Genomic DNA, 14,728 nt, shown 5'->3' with positions numbered 1-14,728 from the left:
TTATTGACAAAGATATTGGAATGGTTTGCCATTTTCTTCTCCAAGTAATTTTACAGATGAGGAAATTGAGGCAAACAGGATTAAATGAGTCACCAAGAGTCACACAGCTAAGTGTCTGAAGTCAGATTTTAACTCGGTCAGATGAGGCTTCCTCACTTCAGGCCCACACTCCATCCACTGCATTCCATTCTAGTAGGAAAGATAATACAGATCCACAAGTTCAACACAAGGCTGTTTATGACAAGTGCTATATGAATGATATAAACAACGCAAATTCAGAAGAGAGAGGGATCACTTTTTAAGGAGATCAGGCTTCATGATGATAGTGAAATCTGAGTTGAAGCTTGAAAGAAAGGTAGGGTTTAATCTTTCCTATTCTTACAGGAATATCTCAGTTGTTGCAAAGAGTTTGCCCCTTTTTTTCTAACTCAATTTTAAAGCAGTTTATAATAATGCAATAAAATGCTGCCATTAAAATTCAATCCTACATAAAATCTTTATCTGCCTAATACATATAGCTAGATAAAAACAAAGGCACTGATTGATTTTTTTTTAACCCGTTTTTAAAAGAGGGAGAGAGTTCATAAAATATCATTTTAAGAATTGTCAGGAGCACAGTGGTTCTTAACAGTATGTTCTGTCTAGGAGCCCTCTCATTTGACAAGGATGGAATAGAAAGAGAAATGAGAATTTTGTTCAATTCATGCCTTTGACTTTGTAACTAGTGTAACTCTAACCAAGTCACTTCCCTGTCTGAACCTCAACTTTATTATTAAAAAAAAAAAAAAAAAAAAAAAAAAAAAAAAAAAAAAACCTTGAACTAAATGTAAAATTCTTTTGTGCTCTAAATCTGTGGCCATATTTGGACATTCTATGATTCTCAGGCTGTTATGATCCAAAACATTGGTAGAATATTTATAGGGAAAAGATTGGTTCTATGATTTTTGTTGATATCAGTAACTTTGATTTCATCTATCAAAGTGAGTTGACAACGTCTCTGCAATTTATGGACTTAGCTTATAGACCTGAGAGGTTAGGTAATTTGCACAGGGTCTCATTGTTAATATATATCAGAGGTGATATTTGAACCACCTTTCTGATCTCTTTGATTTTACATTTCTATCCATTATGCTATACTTCCTCCTAGAACATTTATATGTACTCCAAAAACTATAAATTTTTTTTAAAGCTTTAGTGGGAATGGGGGCCATATTTCTTACAACTATTTACAGACTTTACAACTACCTTAGTGCCACTTTGACTTAAATCATATCAATTCATTTCAATCAGTATTTATTAGACATTTATGTCTGTCCTAGTTACTATATGCCAGGGACTATCCTAGATACTAGGGATACAAAAACAAGCTCCTCGCCCTCGAGGGGCTTACATTCTACTGGATGTACATTCTACTTACTTTCTACTGGATAAAACTAAGAAGTGTGGATAAAATTGCCGCAAAATAAATACAAGTTAGAAACAAGCAATACATCATGGAGCGTGTTAGCATTCTTTCCCATTCCCAAGTACCTAGGAAAAGTCAAAGGCAGGAGAAAAATAAGCACTGCTGTATGGTGAACATAAGAATGAGTCAGCACAGACATTCCAGAGGTTAGAATAGCAATGAACCTTCAAGATTCCATTAATGCATCAATTAATAAAACATTGATGAGCATGTTGCCTTAGTGAAGGCTACACATGCTTGTTTACAGATGACATACCACTTATCATCTGTGAATAGGGAACTTTGACTGCTGAGCTGCTGGGCTGTAATTCTCAGTCTGCATGTGATTGTGAAGAGAGAAGAATGTGTTTATCTGGGGAATTTGCTATTTACTGATTTATAATGAAAAGATCCTAGAAAAAAAAAAAGAAAGAAAAGTATTTGCTGCCCTTTCCCACAATCCGATAAGCTGTTACACAGAGATAAACGGTTGCATTGAATTAAGCATGTTTGCCTATTTTTCAGTGTCAAATTTTAATTTTCTACTCCTTCAATTTCTTAGCATTGGGTTTTAAATAATGCTAAGTATTTCTAAATTATGCAGAGTCCAACAGTCTTAATTATAATATATTCTGCTTTAAGCAGCAGGTAAATAACAAACATTAAGACAGTGTACTTAAACATTACTTTAATTGATTTTGGAGTTGCAGATTTCAATAAATACCTTGTTACTTTAAAGACATTGTCAGATAGCTTAAAGGTCAGATAGTTAGCATGATGTTGTCAATCTAATGGGGAATATTCTAAGAACCACACATTCAATCTTCAAACACATCCATCCTACTCATTTGGAATCAATCTTCTTGGAGTTGGGTATTAATTCCCATTAGTATTTAAAGCAATAATACTGTGCACTTTTATAGTTTGTCAGAACTTTGTCAGAACAATATTCACTGGGGAAAGGGAAAAATCTAATTTCAAACCATTTCGTAGGAAAATAAATTACCAGTGTACCTTCTCTATAAAAGACATTTTGTCAACACCTCTTCTAAAAAAGCCAATTCACTTCCTTCCCTCATCTCTACCTGTTGAAACACTTCCCATCCTTCAAAGCCTGGATTATATGTTGCCTCTTCCATGAAGCTTATCTGATGTCCTCCAAACTATTTGTAATCTCTACTTTTTCTGAACTCGTTTGCGCTTATCATATTCTTATTTAAATTGTGGTAATATGAATATATGAAATTTCTTTTACTAAATTGTCAATGCCTTAAGAACAAGAATTATTATTTATTTTCTATTTTCTAATACATATAGTCTAATAAATGACTATCAAATAGATGAATGATCATATAGGCTAGGTGGACAAGTTTTAAATATGGATATGTGCGCATACATAAACACAACCATCCTATCAGTCACAGACATAATTAGAGATCCTTTCATATAAAATAGAAACACTTGAAGCTTCTATTCTAAGCTGAATAGTCAAAGCCAGAAAAATGAGAAAACAAAATAAGATTGGATATTCTTTGACATTATGCTCCATAGACAAAGATCAGGATGCTCCAGGAAAGGGCACTATTTCTGTAGACCAAAAAACCACTCATAGTGAAAAGGCACTTCAAAGTCCAGACCCTATTGAAACAAAGGCTAGGTTGCTCTGGGAACATCTATTTCTTTGAGCTTTATTTATATCAGAAAGAGAGGATCTCTTCAGAAACCCTTAAGAACTCAGGCAACAAAAGACCACATTTCTCAAGGAATTGGCTGCTCTCAACCAGCGGTGTTAGCCAAGGAGACATGTTGGAATCTGGGCTCTAATGCCAATGTTCTCTTAGATTAAATTCAATTTGAGAACAAAATGAGGCACCAAGGAGGTTTGCTTTGCTCTGACAGAGTAAGAACATAAGATAAAGATGTAGTAGCACTCAGCTTCAGTTTTGGTAGACAGGACCTCATTTCATCAGGACCACAACTCACCAGGCGACTTATATACATTTATATACTCACCAATTCTGAGAGATCCAGACTGCAATGTTTTAAGCTCCTAAAAAAACCAAAAAACTACATCAGAGAAGCCAGGGTTAATAGTTCCCAGGGTTAGCTTTTCTTCTTTTTAGATAAATGTTGTTTTGTGAGTGAGGAGACATAAGTGGCCTCAGGAAAACACTGTTCTTATCATAATAAAACACTTTTATCTCCTCTGGAACATAGATGATGAGATATTTAATGGTTTGGGAAGAGAAAATAGCTTCATTTAACCAGACTGGCTCCTTCTGGTATATATCTTCCAAGGGTAGTTGCATGAGAAGAGGAAGGTCTTCCTTCTATACTTCTCCTCTGCAAACTTGTAACCTCACGATCCTGTCCTAACAATTCCAACTTCCACCCCATCTTCAGTAGGGATTTAACCTGATGGAAAACAAGACAGAGGCCTATGGACTGTTGAAAAGAGAATATTTTGATTTAGTTCCTTGGGGAAAAGCTCTTGCCATCCCAGCCTAGTTATATCTCTACTAGCAACAACCTGCCAACTTTTAATTAAGGATAGCTTGGGAACATGGACTCCAGATAATATCCTGGAACCAGAAAATTTGCCTTAATCCCATGCCACCAGAACTCTTAAATTCTAAGATGCAATAAGAGGAACCTTGTGACTCCTTAGGCCCCAAAGCCCCTATGCATACTCCTACCAACTTGCTTTGAGGATTCTGGTCAAAAATATAAGGTGAGTATAATTTAAGAAAAGACTCTAGGTCACTATGGAGGCTGTCTGTATCTCTGTGGATTCCACAGTTACTCCCAAAACTGACTTTGGACTATCTCCTCAGCAAAATTCAAATGAAAACGCAAAACTACTCATCCACACATGCTGAAAGTATCTCCCATAGCACTACCTATTTGTATTCCAATCTTCACACAAAACAATGGGGTAGAAGCTTTGGGGATCATTAGCCAAGCAATGGAATAAAACTAACAAATGTATATTTCATTTCTCAACATGTACTCAAATATACCATGCTGAGAAACACATTGAAATCATCCCTCTTCCAACCTAGCACCTCATAAGCACCTCTAAATTCTACATAAGCCATATTTTGTTAAAGGCAAAAAATAGATTCATTCATTCCCCCATATGGTATTAAGTTAAATTTCTCCAGGATATAAATCCAGTTTTCTATAACCACATTTTCCTCATGTTCACATATAGGCTTTTTTTTTTATTAAGCTACATGATCAGACTATGAAGACAGCCTCCTGCTAATTAACGATTCTTTTTTATTGGACACATAAGGCAATTAATTTTAAAGAGTGGTTTATTCTTCTTTATCATCAGAGATAATGATTAAAACATCTTTTTCCATTCCATTGCAGTTTTGCTTCAAAGGGAATTACACACAGAGATCAAAGAGAAGCCAGAAATAAATATGAACCCCCCTTGACCCCCCTCAAAAAAGGAGAATTATAGCACCAACTTTAAAAAATACATATTATTATCAGTCCGGCTAATGCTCTATAGCAGAACTCCCAAGGAGAACTGAAGTTAGCACTAAACATTCCACAGCATCTACTGATGTCATTGCATGATGTGATGTACACACACACACACACACACACACACCATCCCCAAACAAATAAAACAAAACCCAGCTCACTTGTGAAAGTCAGAAAAGCAATCCATGGATCAGCCTCATGTGACAGGAAAGAGGGAGAAGGCAAAAGGGGGAAAGCTTATTTATTTATTTCTTGAAAGGACACTGCAAACAACAGAGAGGGAAAATGTCAAAAATATAGAAGTAAATGTTTAACAATCTCCTCTTTCATTCTTTTTCTCTACTTCCTTCCCCCATGAATCCTTTTAAAGAAGTGAATGTTGAGGCTTGATATGCATATCCACTGGGCATTTGTTAAAGCAGATATGTCTGATTAGCTATTGAAAAGTCACAGTATAGTCACAATGGCACATCTCTTGAAAAAATCTAGCACTCCATCAGTTTGTCTCTATTTAGTGGCAAAGAGCCCATTTTTACACATTTTCTAACACCAGCACTACAATGGTGACTTTCAGCATATGGACAGATCCACTGAAAGGAAAGAGATGGTTAATAAAGATTCATAACTGAAGAGGGCAACAAGCTGTCTTCTGCCCATTAAGCATTCTGTCCCTCATTGCCATTCACCTAAATCACTCAGTCCCTTTAATAGCATGCTCTGATTTGCAGCAACAGTGTTCCCTCTGGCTGTTAAAGCTAGTCCGGCATCTCAGAGGATATATATTAAGAGCCCAAGGGAACTAAATTACTGCTCCACCGAGGCCAAAAATGAATCTCCGCTCTCCTCCCCCAAAATGTTGATGAGAGAAGAGGACTACAACTTTTGCCATTTCCTCTACTGATTTTTGTTCATTCTTTTTTAATCTCTTTAGGAATTTGGTGACAGGCTTCAGCATTCTATTCCTCCCTTGTTCAAAGGACGAACCAAAGGCCCGGCATAGAAATGAAGCAAAAGGACTAACAAGTGCATCTTGCTCCTGCCATCAATGTCTCCTTGAGTTATAGAAATAGGATCAATGAAGATGTTGACGAGGTTCCAGGTGCTTACCCTAGCATTGTTTTCCAAGGGATTCTTACTTTCTTTAGGGGACCATAATTTTTTGAGAAGGGAAATAAAGATAGAAGGAGACCTCGTTTTAGGAGGCTTATTCCCTATTAATGAAAAAGGCACCGGAATAGAAGAATGTGGACGTATCAATGAGGATCGAGGCATCCAGCGCCTGGAAGCCATGTTATTTGCCATTGATGAGATCAACAGAGACAATTACTTACTTCCAGGGGTAAAGCTAGGTGTCCACATTTTGGACACCTGTTCAAGAGATACCTATGCTTTAGAGCAATCACTGGAATTTGTCAGGGCATCTTTGACTAAAGTGGATGAAGCAGAATACATGTGTCCTGATGGATCTTATGCCATACAAGAAAACATCCCATTATTCATTGCAGGGGTCATAGGTGGCTCTTACAGTAGTGTGTCAATTCAGGTAAGATTTTTCTAAAGCTATATATCTAAAACTTTGAACTACTCTGCATGAAAGTCTTAGAAAAGAAAAGGGGAGAACAGCCGTTAATTTCATTGATAGATGATAATAATATGCTTGTTCATCTCTTGCAAATACCTGATATTTTATGACAGAAATATTTCTCAATTATGAATGGAATCTTCTTTCAGGATTTGTAATAATGGTCAATTCTTTTTTTAGTTACCTTATTTTATAGCATTCTCTGCTTTTAGGTAAATAAAAATTATTTCTTGGTCTTTGCTATAAAAGTTATGAAAAATGTATGAGGAAAGGCAATATAATTACTACACAGAACAGAATGGTTTGGCACTTACCAGATAAGAGATAAAAAGCTGATTATCAACTCTTCTGCTTTTGTGAATATTGAATAGACAAGAGGAACAGATCACTCAAATTCTTCCAATGCTCACTTTTAGAATTTGGGAGCTAAAAGATATCCCTAACAATTATCTGCTTTTCAACCATCTCTTTTAACAGATAAGGAAATTGAGGCCCAGAGAGAAATGATTTGCTTAAGGTTATGCAGCTAACCAGTAGTAGAGTTCATACTGGAAATGAAGTGTCCTGAGTCTTCGTCCAAGGCTCTTTTCACTATATAAGGTTAGCATTAGTTGTTTTCTTAACATTCTATAGCCTTTAAAACCAAATTGAAAATCTTGCCTTCTTTAGTAATGTTGTTGTTTTTTAATTGAATCAACAATCAGATGCTCATATTCTAGAACAAACTATAATATTGAGGCTGTGCTATACTTAGCCATACAATATTGGTCAATCTTTCATGTTGACTCTTTCACTGTTGCTTATCTTACAGTAAAAAAAAATGTTTTTTTTGTTTTGTTTTGTTTTGAAACCTTGAGTTCTAGCCTTGGTTCTTACATTTCTTAGCTGGGTGACCCAATGACATCTCTCTGAGCTTCAATTTCCTCATTTGCTGTATAGTATCTTTGTACTATAAAGATACATATTTCTTAGGTTAGAGATTGTGAGTTCAAATCCTACTTCTGGGGCATGCCATCAGTGAGATCATAAGCCTCAACCACTCAGGCCTAAATTTCTTCACATGTAAAATGACAAGATGGACAAGATGTCTTTTCTAGTTCTAGAACTGTAAGTGTAAACTCAAACTACTTACCTTATCAAGAAGTGAAGAAAACACTTTGTTTTTCTTAAAAGATAAATGTACAATATAAAAATACAATATAAATATTAGTTTTAATAATTTCATTTATAAAGGTGGGGTGGAGAGGAATAGTCTTGTAGTACATCACATAGAGTAGCTTCAGATTTTTTTTTCTCAAAATGCACACACAGTAGGAGTAATTAAGATAATTAGCTTTCCACAAACACTCATTCCCTTCATTAGGTAGATAGGAAGTGCCATATATCATAAAAATCAGCATGATAATTATAGCTGTATTTCTAAACTTAGATAATGAAGCAAAATTGAATGTTTGGAGAAGATGGAACCTTTTCACTTGCTGCAGTGCATATCAAAGATAGTTTTACCAGAAGAGCTCCATTTTTTTTTTTGTAAATGCTGGATACAGGCCCCACCCCTTTGATCAGTGATAAGAGGATAATTTGACTTTTCATTCAGAATCCTAGATGTTCTGATTCATAAATGTGGATTGAGTACTCCCCAGTGGCATTCTACAAAAGATGTGTAAATAACTACTTATTCAAAGTGAGGGCCAATTTATGTCAAAAGGCAGTATGGAGTATTCAACTGGGAACTGAGTCAGAATCAGAAAGATTTGGATTCAATTCCTGCCTCTGAAACATAATGGCTTCATAGCCCTCAGCAAATCATATAACTTCTAGGTATCCCAAATGACTCTCTCAAAATATAAGTTGCAGAAAAGGTGTTGATCTGCATTCGTAGAGAACATTCCTCACTGGGACCCTTCCTCCACTGATTAAATCACAGGTCCCATGCAGAAAAAGAAGAAAAACTCTATCAGGCAGATCTAAAACAAAAACAAAAAAACAAAAGCAATTTCTTTTTTCTGTTACTTATTGAACTCTAGGAACAGGGTCTCTCAATTCAGTGTTTATAATCTCATAAATTTTTAAGAATTTTGATAACCATTTCAATATAATGTATTTCTTTGACAATTCTTTGTATTTCATTGTATGCATTTTAAAAGATAATTCTGAGAAAGAGTTCATTAACTTCACCAGACTGCCAAGAAAAAAGGTTTAGAATTATTTCTCTACTATTTTGTTTTTTTGTTTGTTTTTTTGGAAGGGGATATCTGTATTTGGTTTTGTATTTGGTTGTATTTGTGCTTTAATTCTGTGGAATGCTAAATTTCTTTGACTTGTTAAAATGGAAAAGAAAGGGAAATATGTTTTTTTCCTTTATTTTCTCCTTCAGGTCAGAAAGGGATGAGGGTAGAAATCCTCACAGATTATTGCTGATTAAGATCAATTTAGAGACTTCTCCTCAAGTCTTTCTTCTTTTTTTCCTTCCATCCCAGTCCCCAGTTTCCCAGAAATGGAAAAGGAACTAGTCCCAATGATCCAATACTCATAACAACAGAAACAAAGACTTGGTCAGCGAAGGAGAAAGAAAAATCCAGTTTTGTTTCATCAGATTCTCTGATTGACAAGACAGGAGTGGGGATACCAGTCCAGGACAAGGAAGAGTCACTATCTCCTGTGTCATTCCAAGGCATATAAGTGTATAGTAGGCAGATAGGTGATATAGCGGATAAAGTGCTGGTACTCACTCTATCCAAGAATTTATACTGGATCTCATTTCTATATAATCTCAATTTTTCTTGCATCATTTGTAAATGATCTGATTAAGTATGGCAGCTATTAAATTAGTAGCTTAAGGTATCCATTAGGGAGCATTTGTGTTTTAATACAAATTTCCTTTAAACCAAAAAACCCTTTGAGACTCAAACAGATAAATCTCTAATGGTAGAATTTAAGGAACTGTACCACAAAAGCAGAAGAGATACATTAGAGAGAAACCAAACAAATATTGCTTAGATTCTCACCCCACAGATAGCCATTAACTCTGTCTACTCTCTTGAGGCTTTTGGACTGGATGTCCCCATCTACAACTATACTTCCATAACTGATATGCACTCCATCCTCACCTCTGTCTCATAGAATCCTTAGAGGTTATATTGCATGGCCAAACATGATAACTAAGACAAGCAACCTGTGAAGAAGCCCAGGTATTTGGAAATCAACTGATTCCTTCCAGTGTACAAGCAAAGAAGGCAACTATCTTTCTCAATCCTGTAGCTTGCAGAGGAAAAAGCCAGAAACCCTTTTGAAAAGAATGTTCCCTTAGTCTAACTTTTCTGACATGAATATAATTGTAATCAAAACAGAATGTGAAGAACAAACCAAGAAGCTTGCTAGAATTCATGGAAAACAGTGTTTTCTACACTATGAAATTTAGGGGCTGCCCTCCCAAATTATCTCATGTTTGTTTTGTATGTGTATATATGTGAGGGTAGCTGTGTGGCACAGCAGACAGAGTGCTAAGTTCGAATTGAGGCAGATTCATCTTCCTAAGTTCAAATCTGGCCTCAGACACTTACTACTTAAGTGATTGCCTCAGTTTTCTCATCTGTAAAAAAACCCTAAGTGGGTCAAGTCAGACATGACTGAAAGACCAAACAACATGTGTATAACACATACACACACCACACATACATACACATACATCCTAGATACATACATAGATAGATACATAAATTTAAAAGGCAGTCTGAGGTAGTGGATACAAAGTTATTCTCAGAATTAGGAAGCTCTAGGTTCAGATCCTGCCTGTGACACACACTGGTTGCATGATCCTGGGGTGGTCACTTAATATTTCAATATCCTAAGCAACATTCTAAGTCAAAGAGGCTTTGAGCTACATTAGTAGAGTTTCCTGAATCAGAGAATTTCCTATACTAATGAAGTCACAGATGTCATCAAAAATATTTTACACATAAAGATAGATGGAATTTATATTATAACCAGGTGGAATATAAACTTTTTAAAAACAGGGAGGCTTTCATTTTAGTCTTTGTATTCCCCCAGCGTCTAAAAGGGCAAAATAGATAATTAACAAATAGTAGATATTTAATAAATACTTCTTGATGGGCAGACTGATTCTGATTGTATATTAATTCAGAAATATTAAACCATAGACTTTTCATCCTATATTAATATTCTCTTTTGGAGCACTGAAGATTTTCTGGATCTTCGTTGGGAAATGACTTTGCCTTAAATTGAGGAGAGGACAAGGGTGAAATGTAGAGGAAATAAAATAGCAATTATCAATCACATCATCTTAAAAAATTCTACCCATCTGATGGCAATACATGACCCCAAATCCAACAGCTTTTTCAGACAGAAAACCATCTGTACAGAGGACTTATGTGAAAAGAATATGCTTAAGCATCTTTGCTTTTGTGGTTGGGTCATTGTATTTATAATTGCCTTCATCTGGCCTGGATTACTTTATCAGCCCAGTTACTTCTGGAGATTTTTTTCTCTCCAACTTCTTCTTCTTTCATTATCCACCCACCAGAGTAAAAGAATTCTCCAGAAAGTCAGCAAAAAAGATGTTCCCTGCTGTGTCAGTTCATACAATAGGCAGTTTTTACAGATAGTGAAAACTGCATGAGACTGTAGAATTCTTAATGATTTGCTGGGTTAAGCTATATCACCATTGATGAAAAGCAGGGTAATTATTTTCCCAATGCTCTTATTAAATAAGACAAACCACTGAGCAGCATGTTAGCTAACATGCTGCTATTCTTTCTGGCTTCTCCCTTCTTTATCTTTTAGCACACTGAGTTTTTAATGTAGCAATCAATGAAAGCAACTATTAATTCCATGTTTTATCAAAAAACATGAATGATGTCTATTCACCTGATTTATTAATAAGTTTCTTTCTGCAGGACTTTAAAGATCGTGTCATGTTTTACTCTAGATACCTGAAATTTCATATACTTTAGGAAAAATAATATTCATTTCTTTTTTATTAACATCTCAACTTTATTTTTTCTACTTAATAGTATTTATTTTTTTCCAATTAAATGTAACCTTGCTGCCTCTCAAATACTTAGCCTTAAAGGACAATATAAATACTAGTTATTATCATTGCCATAATTTGTTCAGTCAATGAACAAGTAAGAGCCTACTATATGATAGGCAAAGTTTGATAAATACTGAGAAAAATGAATGAATGATTACACATTGTTGTGACCATTTCACAATGTAGTAGCTTGTGAATAGCAATTTATCAAGGATTTTAATATAAAATTTTCCACTTGTTCACTTTTATAAGAATTTGAGATATATATTTTTCCTCTTTCCCCTCCCTGCCACCATGCAATCAATCTAATACATATTATTCATATATAATCACATTAAACATATTTACACATTAATCATGTTGTAAAAGAAGAATCAGAACAAAAGGGGGAAAGCATGAGAAAGAAAAACCAAAAAAAGTTGAAATAGTGTTCTTCCATCTGCATTCAGACTTCATAGTTCTTTTTCTGGATATGGATAGCACTTTCCATCATGAGATTTTTCTGGAATCAATCTCCTCATCATTTCTACCACAATGGTATTACATTACGTTCAGATATCATAATTTGCTCAGCCATTCCCCAATTGATGAGCATATCCTCAATTTCCAGTTCTTTGTCACCACAAAAAGAGCTGCAATAAGTATTTTTATACAGGTTGGTCCCTTTCCCTTTTTTATGTTATCTTTGGGATGTAGAACTAGTAGTGGAATTGCTAGATCAAAAGGTTTTATAAACCTTTGGACATAGTTCCAGTTTGTTGCCCAGAATGATTGTATCAGTTCACAATTCTGCCAACAATGCATAAGTGTTCCATTTTTTCCACATTATCTCCAACATGCATCATTTTCCTTTTCTGTGATATTAGCAAATCTGAAATGCATAACGTGATACCTCAGAATTGTTTTAGTTGGCATTTCTCTAGTCTATATGATTTATGACAATAATATTCACTTCAAAGAAAAATTACGTCTCTTGTCTATTAGCCAGACAATTTTCTATTCAGTAATTAATGTGAGAGAGAGTCTATGCTTAGCATAAAACATTAGAACACCAGGAGTTAGATATCTGCAGTGAATCTCCTTAAATATCTTATATGGATAAAGAAAGAATCCTCTCTTCATTTTCCCTTCCCTAGTAAGAACAAATTGTTAAATTATGGCTTATAATCTGCCTAAAGAATTATTCTGTACATCCAACCACTCTGGAGAGCAATTTGGAACTATGCTCAAAAAGTTATCAAACTGTGCATACCCTTTGATCCAGCAGTGTTACTAGTGGGCTTTTATCCCAAAGAAATTTTAAATAAGGGAAAGTGAGTGTTACTACTGGGTTTATACCCCAAAGAGACCTTAAAGAAGGGAAAGGGACCTGTATGTGCAAGAATGTTTGTGGCAGCCCTCTTTGTAGTGGCCAGAAACTGGAAACTGAGTAGATGTCCATCAATTGGAGAATGGTTGAATAAATTGTGGTATATGAATATTATGGAATACTATTGTTCTGTAAGAAACAGCAGGATGTTTTCAGAAAGGCCTGGAGAGACTTACACGAACTGATGCTGAGTGAAATGAGCAGGACGAGGAGATCATTATATACTTCAACAACAATACTATATGATGATCAATTCTGATGGATGTGGCCCTCTTCAGCAATGAGATGAACCAAATCAGTTCCAATGGAACAGTAATGAACTGCACCAGCTACACCCAGTGAAAGAACTCTGGGAGATGACTAAGAACCATTACATAGAATTTCCAATCCCTATATTTTTGCCTGTCTGCATTCTTTATTTCCTTCACAGGCTAACTGTATAATATTTCAGAGTCCGATTGTTTTTGTACAGCAAAATAAGAGTTTGGATATGTATACTTATTTTGTATTTAATTTATACTTTAACATATTTAACATGTATTGGTCATCCTGCCATCCAGGGGAGGGGGTGGGGGGAAGGAGTGGAAAAACTGGAACAAAAGGCTGGCAATTGTCAATGCTGTAAAATTACCCATGCATATAACTTGTAAATAAAAAGCTATTAAAAATTTTTTTCAAAAGAATTATTCTAGAGGTAGTCTCCAAAAAATTTTGGAAGTGTTCAAAAATGGCATTAAGCAAAAAAACATCAAAAGACTCTATATTCTATCCAAATAAACATGTCTGAATTAGCTCCTGGGCCTACTTTAATAAACTACTGGTATGCTACATGGAAAAGAAAATGACAAATCACATCTTTGTCAAGAAAACTCCAAATGTGGTCACAAAGAGTTGGAAATGGCTGAAAAACTATCAACAACAAAAGTCCACCCTGTCAACAACTGAGTCTTATCTAAATGTTATATTATCTCCAGTGCAGTTCATTATTCTATACCTAATAGCTAGACAGCAAGGTAGCTTAGTAGATAAAACACTGGACCTGGCATCAGGAAGACCTAATTTAAAATTTAGCATCAGATACTTAATAATGTGATGCCTCTGAACAAGTCACTTAGATTTTATTTTCTTCAGCTTCCTCATCTGTAAAATGGGGATAATAATAGTTCTTACCTCCTAGAATTGTTTTGAGGACAATATTTATTAAGCTAATATATCAACAACAACAATAATAAATAATAGCTAGCATTTATGTAATGCTTTAGGGTTTGTAAAGTTCTTTTAAAATATCTCATTTTTCCTTTACCACAATCCTGCTGTTGTTGATCTTGTTTTGTTGTTGCTTTTCCATCTCACAGATGAAAAAAACTGAGAAAAACAGATTTCCTGGGGTCACACAGCTAGTAAATGTGTGAAGCTGGATTGGAAGTCAGGTTCCTGACTCCAAGATTAGCTCTGTATCTATGTTACTACCTTTCTGCCTCTCAAATGCTTAGCCTTAAAGCATGATATAAATAGTAGTTATTATAACTGCAATTTGCTCAGTCAATTAACAAGTAAATGCCTGCTATATGATAGGCAATGTTTGATAAATACTGAGAAAAATGAATGAATGATTACACATTTTTGTTACCATCTCACAATGTGAGTAGCTTGTGAATAGCAATTAGCCAAGGATCTTAATATAAACCTCTCGATTTATTCAGGCAATGTCAGCAAGCATTGATTGTGCCTGTGTTCTGAGCAAAACACTATCCTAGGTGCTGAAAGGTGCATGAGCTGAGA

General features: G+C 35.1%; 1 protein-coding gene across 1 annotated transcript in view; it reads left to right on the top strand.

The window, feature by feature from the left end:
• Positions 1-14,728, top strand: part of GRM3 (glutamate metabotropic receptor 3) — a 272,331-nt gene that overhangs the window by 143,261 nt on the left and 114,342 nt on the right. Inside the window, exon 2 of the mRNA XM_003771437.4 lies at positions 5,874-6,485. Within this exon, the coding sequence (XP_003771485.1) occupies positions 6,018-6,485 (468 nt within the window). The 5' untranslated portion in view covers positions 5,874-6,017. The remainder of the gene's footprint in view (positions 1-5,873; positions 6,486-14,728) is intronic.

Source organism: Sarcophilus harrisii, chromosome 5 (genome assembly GCF_902635505.1).
Source record: "Sarcophilus harrisii chromosome 5, mSarHar1.11, whole genome shotgun sequence".
Taxonomy (NCBI): Eukaryota; Metazoa; Chordata; class Mammalia; order Dasyuromorphia; family Dasyuridae; genus Sarcophilus; species Sarcophilus harrisii.
The sequence above is the reverse complement of the archived record's forward strand: the minus strand, read 5'-3'. Positions and strand labels throughout refer to the sequence as shown.